The following is an 8,172-nucleotide window of genomic DNA, read 5'->3' as shown; positions in this document are numbered from 1 at the left end:
GCTAGATTAAGCTACTTAAGGATGGATCGCTCTGCCTCAACAATTCCTTCGCTGCTCTTTTTCAAATAAAACCAATTAATTTGGTCTGTATCGCCAGCTTAGGGAAACAGTAAGTTACGTCACACCACAACCACTCTTGTCAGTTGTGGAGTCTTCTGTAAAAGGAGCCTGGTTTGGACTTGAACAAATTGCCATGGCTAGATGAGTTCTGCAGAGGTATGAATCTTTTCATTTCCCTGATTCATAGCTGCAAACATTCAAGGGAGGCTCCCTCTCTCTGCTTCCCCTTTTGGGAATACCCTTCTTTGTCAGTGAATAAGGGATGCGAAACAGTCAGTAAGGTTAAAGGAAGCCACTTCTCAATGAAGTAAAAGTCATCCTCTGCCTAAAAAAAGACTTCAGACTCCTTATAAATAACCCGGGTCAGAGGTTCAAGGGATAAAAGTAACCCCTCCAAGCGCTGGAGATGCTGCCAATTCTTACATAATGAAGCCTCACAATGTTGGTTATGAAAGAACTGCATAGCCTTTCATTATGTCATGGTCCCGGTCCAAAGTCCAATGGAGACAAAGGGAAAACACCCATTGCCTTCAGTGCTTTGTAAGAATCAACAAAATTGTTGGGTTGTTTTTTTTTTTTTTAAATATGAATGAAGGTGCTTTTACCACTGAAAGCACTTTCCCTCAGCCATTAATAATGTCTGTAGTATCTTTTCTAACTAGGGCATCTGTTTACATAAAAAATGCAGTCAAGCATATTCCACTTAAAAACCAAAGCAATTTTTTTTATGTTTTATGTATACTGAGCACAGAAATAACTCTAAACTATCCCACACCTAAGATGTACAACTACCTTAATCACAGTGAAAATCATATATTCAAACAAGGAAGTTATGCACTCCATCTAACAAGGTACCTTTACTGAATATTGACAAAAATAATCTAAAATGGTTGAAGAATCCTCTTCTAGAGTGCTATCTTGGCACGATGTTTGTCATTAAAATCAGGGTCGTAGTTATAAAAGGCAATAGGTCAAAGCAGATACATACATCTGGGTTTTTATAACTTCATTCCCCTGATTTTGAAAATGAAGATGTGTAAAATACTGTAAGTCATTCACTTACCATGGATTTGGTGAAAGGTCGAGCCAAGGTAAACAGCAGGGTATACACCCACCAGTTACGATGAATGGAGGAGTAAATCATATTTCCAGGATGGACTGAATTAGACGTCACCCCATGGGGAGAAAGGCGTCGGTTCAGCTCGTTGGAGAACAGTATATTGCAAAGCTTGGAACGATTGTAGGCCAACATAGCCCAATACTCCTTCTTAGATGGAGAAAGCAGGCTGAAATCAAGTTTTCCAGAGGAGTCTTTAATTTCTGTAAATCTAAAAACCAGTAAATATGCCTTAGATATCCCAGAGTAAATTTCTCTCTCATTAAGAACAACATAAAATGTAGACAACAGAGTAGAACTTGGCCAGAACCAACATAAAACAACAGCTTATTTAGCAGTTGAAAGCATCTACTGGAAATTGCCTGAGACCCAAGGAATAGTCCCATATAATACGGCAGTAAAATTATTGAATAATTAGCAAAAGCAAATGATAAATAAAAACAAGTCAAAAAAGGCTTTAATGATTTAAAGGCATCGTATATAACTTATGAAACATTTATTTTAAATCCAAAAAAATATTTTGCCATAGATCCATGAAAGCACAATCAGCTTGGAGGAAATAATGTAGGATAAAATAACTCTGCATTAGAAGCAGAGAAAACCAGCATCCTTTCATTTCCTCTTCTTCTCTTCCCCTGATTATTTCATCCAGTGTTCACATACTGCACACTTTCATGTAAGTGTTCAAGTAACTATGGATGAGTCTCACTGCCTCTTAGACTCTTTTTTAGATTAAAAATTGATGAATATAAAGGGGTTATAACCTTGGTAACTTGCCATCAATAGTCTTATATGTTTAAAAGATAAACGTAAACAAAGCCAAAATGAGTTCTGGCAGAGTATAATGTTTTTAAGTATACCCATGGCATGGCTGAATACAAATCAAAGTAACTAGTTGATGTTTTTTAATTGGGTCTGACAGAGTCATTAAACACCAGCTGTTTGTTTCTTTCCCTTTTTTTTTTTTTTAATAACAAAGCAGTGAATGTTCTAAAGACATTTAGATGAAGAAAAGGAAGTTTCCATATAGCATTTTTCCCCCCAATTCTTACAATTTGATTTATCAATTTACTGGTATATCTTAATATTAGAAAATAATACTACATTTAGTTACAGAACTATGTTTCATTCAGAAGAGCTACTAAAAATAAAAAAGATTTAGCAAGCTCTTTTTAATACTCATAGTTTTCAGAATCAGCTGGGGAGACCAGGGATAAACATAATTATCGTACACACTAGAAAAATGTTTTAAAGTATCTGTACTAATTTTGCATCTCATGCCCAGAAATGAAGAGGTCAGCTGGAATTTCTACATTCATTCTGTGAGCAGAATTATAAAACACTCAGAAAAGCAACTACAGTATTTGAACTCAAGAGGAATCCAGGATGTTCTGTATCTTGCAGAATTAGCCCTTCAAATTTCTCTTCCATAATTTTTGGTTAGATAAAATACATTTCTGAAATTAACAGGACTATTCTGGAGGAATTTCGTTCCTCAAGTAATCATTTATGACACCAAAAATAATCTATAAATAAAATACTTTGTGTATATTGTATAATGGAAACACGGTGGCATATTTTGAGTCCAGTCCTGCAAGTGTGCTTATGTGAGTCAATCTTACTTATGTTGGCAATCTCATTGAATTCAGTAGGATAAGGGCTGTGCAATCAAATTAACAACACAGAAATAAAGACAGAAGGAAAGTCAACCTACTTATTATTCTGATTTTAATATTATGTGCTTAAAGTACCCAAAAGCTTAATTTAAACAGAATTCATTTGTGCTGAATCCAGAGAAGTAACTAGGAACGAATGAAGAACCAGAGAGGCAAATAAATATTTTGCCTTGGAGCAGTCTAGTATAATATTTTCTGCAAACATGGGACTTTATTTTTCCCCTAACAGGGGGTCTTGACTCCAGTGAAAAGATCCAGCCAAGGTTTATGGAAGTAATTAGATACCAACACTTCTGTTTTACAACATAGTTTAAGGCTCAGAGTTCTCAAGTAGGTCAGAAAGTACTACTACCCAATAATACCTAATGTCTAAACTAACTCCTTACATCAACTTCTTGCCATTAAACAGATTGGGGGAAAAAGCACAGTTATTTACAATAATGATCAGTTTAAGTGTTAAGATATGCCATAATACATTAATTGGACCCCTTAGAAAAAGGGAAATATACTAGTTGCGTTTATTATTTTATTCAAACATAGACTTTTACTTATTTTTTGATGGGCTTTTCTAAACCTTGGCTGATCTTACTGAGTTAGCAATGAGCACTTTAAAAACTGTTTTCGAAAACACAGATAAAGATGTCCAGAGATGTGAGCTCTAGTTACACATAGCACTTAATACAGTGAAAAACAAAGATGTCATTTAAAATACTATCAGAGATACAAACTTACAAAGGGGAACAAGCAGCTGACAATTCAACATAATCTCCCATTAAATAACAGCTCATTTATACGTATCCCGTTGTGCCCTCCACATCTGGCAAGTGATTGGAGTTGGCAGATTTATTTCTAGAGCTATCTTGCCTGCCCCGCAGTAGCCTCCCTCACTCCTAACAGGACTCTGCTACTTGCTTTCACAAACCTGGTGTGATTTGCAAAGATAAGGATGTCCAGATTTTGTTACCACCTAATTACTAGACATTTCATGTCTTTTAACACCGGGGAGGATTATTACAGCCATTTTCTATTGCTTCCTTTCATTTCAGCCATCCTAAATTTAAAATGGTAAAAGTAAATCTATCTGCAGTGTGTCATTTATACCATAAGCCCCTGTGTTTGGAAGTGATAAAGGTTTCAGCCCGACCCTTGGCTGGTCTCTCTCTACCAGGTCCCTGGGGTTACATTTTATGGAAACATGATTAAAAAAATAAGCTTCATTCTGGGTCACTAAAACATTTCAGAAATATGAAGGGGCGGGGGGGGGGGAAGCACTCACACATTCTTCCTTTTGGTTTGCTAGAGCTGTTACATACGGCCAAAAGTGAAATAGAAATCAACAGTTATGTTTAAAGCTGGACATTATAGGTCTAATCCTGCAGTCCCAGAACTAAATCAGAAGGCAGTAAGTGGTTTGTGCCCACTAAAATTCAGAATTGGGGCATGCATTTTGCACAAGGAACTTTATTTAATAACTGAAAAGATGGATTTTATTTAACACAAACACCACAAGCATGTCTGAAATAAGGCAAACCTTATCAACGTCTTTTTTGCCAACTGTACTTCTTGCAGTAGAAAAGACAAACATCTAACATTTTAATTAAAAAAATCACCAAAAGAGGCATGGCCAGATTTCTAATATGTATTAACTACACTACTTCCCATTTTACAATTATACAGCTAATGTCTGCATTGAATTCCCTAATTTCTCATTATAAAACAATTGGATTTCATCTAGCAGTTTTTAATTGCATTGTTTCTCCTGCTAAAATAACTGCACATTCTTCTTGGTAAGATGTTGAAGTTGTTGAATGACAAATCAATATAGGTCATGCCATTCAGATTTAATCAATTATTATTCCATCTCCTCGCAAAATCAATGAGTGGTCTGAAATGCGGCAAAAATCTGCATTCATACAAAGAATGATCAAAAAATACCTACATACTGTTAGAAAACTAGAACACACTTTATCCAGCAACAGAGCCAAATCCAGTAACATCCACAGGCATTAGTAATGCTTCTATTTTTAAAAAGACTATTCAAACGCAAATGCTTTAGAGCAAGACATGTCATTTGCAAAAACTTTTGCAGTTCTGCCATAACCGTTTTATGCTCTAAGGATTGCAGAGTTCAGCTAAACCAAAGGTAACGTTCACCAACCTGTGTGATTCAGAGGACACCATCACAACCCTCGCAGGGGATGACCGGCGTAAAACATCTTCCAGAAGCTGGACAAGATAGAAATGTCCCAAGTGGTTCACCTGGAAGGTGGACTCCAGGTCATCCTCTGTCAAGCACCAGGGAGCACCAAACACAGCAGCGTTGCAGATCAGTATGTGAAGAGGCCTGAATAATCAGAAGTATTGAATAAAATCAAATCAGGAAAAAGAAATCTCAATCAAATACATGTAATTACATTCCTGTGTGAACTGGGCCAAGGTGTATCTTGGGTGTAGGTGTGAAGGCTTCGGCAGCGGCGCGGCTGCAGGGTGGTTTCTGTGAGAAGGAGCTGCCCGGTACCGGTTCCAGCCGGTTCTGCCGCGGCCCCACCACAGGGCACAGCTGAGCCCCTCAGCGACGCTGGTGGCACCTCTGGGAAAGCGTGTGTAAGAAAGGGCAAAACACCACGCAGCAGGGAGGAGTGAGGGGAAAAACGTGGAAAACAGCAGCGTGAACAGCACGGTGAGAGGAGGAGGAGGGGGAGGAGGAGCTCCAGGTGCCAGAGCAGGGATTTCCCTGCAGCCTGGGGAGAGCCCATGCTGGGGCAGGTGATCCTGAGGGGCCGCAGCCTGTGCAGAGGGCCCAGTGCTGCAGCAGAGGAGAAGCATGAGGAGGAAGGAGCAGCAGAGGGGAGCTGTTAGGTACTGACCACAACTCCCCATCCCCCTGCCCCGCTCAGAGGAGTTGGGATGAAGGAGTGAAGTTGAGCCTGGGGAAAGGGTGGCGTGGAGGAGGGAGAAGAAGGTGTCATTCTAATTTTTGTTTTCTTTCTCACTATCCAAATCTACTGTAATAAATTAGCCCACCACAACATGTCATCTCAAGACACCTACCAGACCACACAGCTTTTCCACTTTCTTCAAAAATACAAAGTAGAACGGTAACACTTTGCATGTCGAGAACCAACAGGACCATAGCAAACTCCGTATGTCCCGAACATTTACAACAAGAGTGATCAGCAGATGGATGGCTGACATGCATGGGCAGGTCACCAGAAATACCTCAGTTCTCCCAGTTGCTGGTCAGGAAACAGTCTCCTTCTGGAGCATTTAGAAAAGAAACTTTTCCTAAGGGGGGAGCAACTCCTATCACTTTCTTATGTGCGGTATACACCTATTCATGACATCTGCACAACTGGTAGGGGAAAAGTGATTAAGAAATAAAGCCACAATGCAGCAAGGCATATGCCCACATGTTTTATACTTCTGCAGCTTGTGAAGTATGCTGTTAAAAAAATACAAGTTGATAAAGACTGAGTTGGAAAATAAAAACATCCTCCAGAAGCTGTAATCTTTGGTGGAAAAATTGCACACAACACATATGAGATCCTTGAGACAGAATCCTTCCTCACTGAACTCAGCTAACTCAGTTTAAATAGGAATGCCACGATGAAGGAACCTGAAATGAAGCATTCCTGATTTGCTTTGCAAAGGGTAAGATTCTACCAAACTAAGCTAGAAAAGAACCTGGGTGTCACATACCTCTCTCATTCAAAAATCCAGTCCAGAAAACTTCAAATTCCTTGACATCTCCACTGTAATCTCAGGATGCTACACATCTTGCAGCCTTCCCAACCTCCACAGCAAGATCAAGGACAAACACCCTTTCTGTTCTTTCGTGTCTTTTTTCAAACCTTATGAAACACAGCAAAGACTCTGGTTCTCAGACCTCAGATGGATCTACATTTGCTAGATTGTTTCAACCTCTAAGGAAACCTTGGCACCGATAGTGTATTCTTGTCCTTGAGTCAGTCTGACACAGCAGACCTCAGCAAGCGTACCTGAGCTGAAAACCTTAGACTTGAGAGTCTGCATCTGGCATCCCTGGTGCTGATATAATTAAATAGAAAAGGTCACACAAAATAATGACTGTCAAACAAATACCTTTCATTCCTGCACTAACCATGCGCTAATATCTGTGATGTCCTAACACCACAATATTAAGATCTGTCACATTTCTTTGTTTAGCCTGTTCCAGGCTATTATGTCTTTACTGCAATTGGCCAAATCCCATGATACAAAATCAACCACCCAACATAAACTCTAATTCTGAAGATAATAAATGAAGCACAACTAGGAAAAATAGCTGCTTGCCCTCTGTTCTTTTTAAGTACTTCCTCACAGCCCTACACACAAAAGATGACAGGAGACCCAGAGTCAGATCATTTTCCTACGTGGTGGAAGGACACATATACTTCAACTCTAAGCACCTGCAAAAGGAATTCTGAAAAGAATGTGAAACACAAAACCCCAGGTTGTCAAACCAACCTACGTAATTAGATTCCTTCAGGCATGTTTGAAAACCCCAGATTTTGATAGCCCAGTTTTCAAAAAAACATTTCTGAGGGAATCAAATGCACTTCAGCTGAATGCTGAAAGAGCTGCATAATCATCAACATAAACAGTAGGCCGTACTTCCTTATTGAAATAAACTTCAACTTCAAGCCCACTGGGAAGTTACGAATGTAGTCTGCTTTAATAAGAAGTTAACAATCTAATATCTGTACCTGTGCCAACTTGGAAAATTTTAACAAAAAGCTTCAGAAGCAGTGTGAAATATCTGTGTACTTTGGGAAGCTCATTTTCTGAAGTGCTGAATTTCTGATTTGCCTTTTGGTCAGTGACACTTATACACATAATATTTCACATACTTACTACACCTGCAAAAGAAACTGAAGATAAAGAGGGACTGTCCTTTTAAAGGCAAGGTTCTCTCTTTCTGCTCAAACCAACTTGCAAAAAAGGCAGTTCTTTTTTTCATCTTTGCAGTCTCACTCAACATAGCACAAGCAGACTATTTACTAAGACATGCAGGATCATACTTTTTTTAAAAATATATTTTTTAAAAGGTACCCGATCTTTTGAGGCTCATTTTAAACCCGAGTTCATTCATTCAGAGTAATGCTGTTTGAGATGCATCTGTCAAGAGGAAAACAAAGCCTCATGAAGCTTGAGAGTGCATGTGTGGAAACTCTGGATGATTCATCATCTCTTCTGAAAGTTTATGAAAAGCTCTAGCAAGAATTAATTTACAGATTTGTAAATCTGCTGGGAAAAAGGAACAAGTTTCTTCAACATAGATGCAATTTTTGGTATAAGAGC

At 38.7% G+C, this 8,172-nt stretch overlaps 1 protein-coding gene across 1 annotated transcript in view; it reads right to left on the bottom strand.

Moving 5' to 3' along the window:
• Positions 1-1,123: 1,123 nt before the first annotated feature.
• WWOX (WW domain containing oxidoreductase) overlaps positions 1,124-8,172 on the bottom strand; it is a gene marked incomplete at its 3' end in the record, with an annotated part of 133,676 nt that continues 126,627 nt past the window's right edge. The window contains exons 7-8 of the mRNA XM_009578956.1: positions 5,012-5,197; positions 1,124-1,388 (exon numbers count right to left, since the gene is read on the bottom strand). Coding sequence (XP_009577251.1) covers positions 1,124-1,388; positions 5,012-5,197 — 451 coding nt within the window. The remainder of the gene's footprint in view (positions 1,389-5,011; positions 5,198-8,172) is intronic.

Source organism: Fulmarus glacialis, unplaced genomic scaffold (genome assembly GCF_000690835.1).
Source record: "Fulmarus glacialis isolate BGI_N327 unplaced genomic scaffold, ASM69083v1 scaffold31155, whole genome shotgun sequence".
In the NCBI taxonomy this organism is placed as follows: Eukaryota; Metazoa; Chordata; class Aves; order Procellariiformes; family Procellariidae; genus Fulmarus; species Fulmarus glacialis.
Note: the sequence above shows the minus strand (reverse complement) of the source record. Positions and strands in the feature narration are given on the sequence as shown.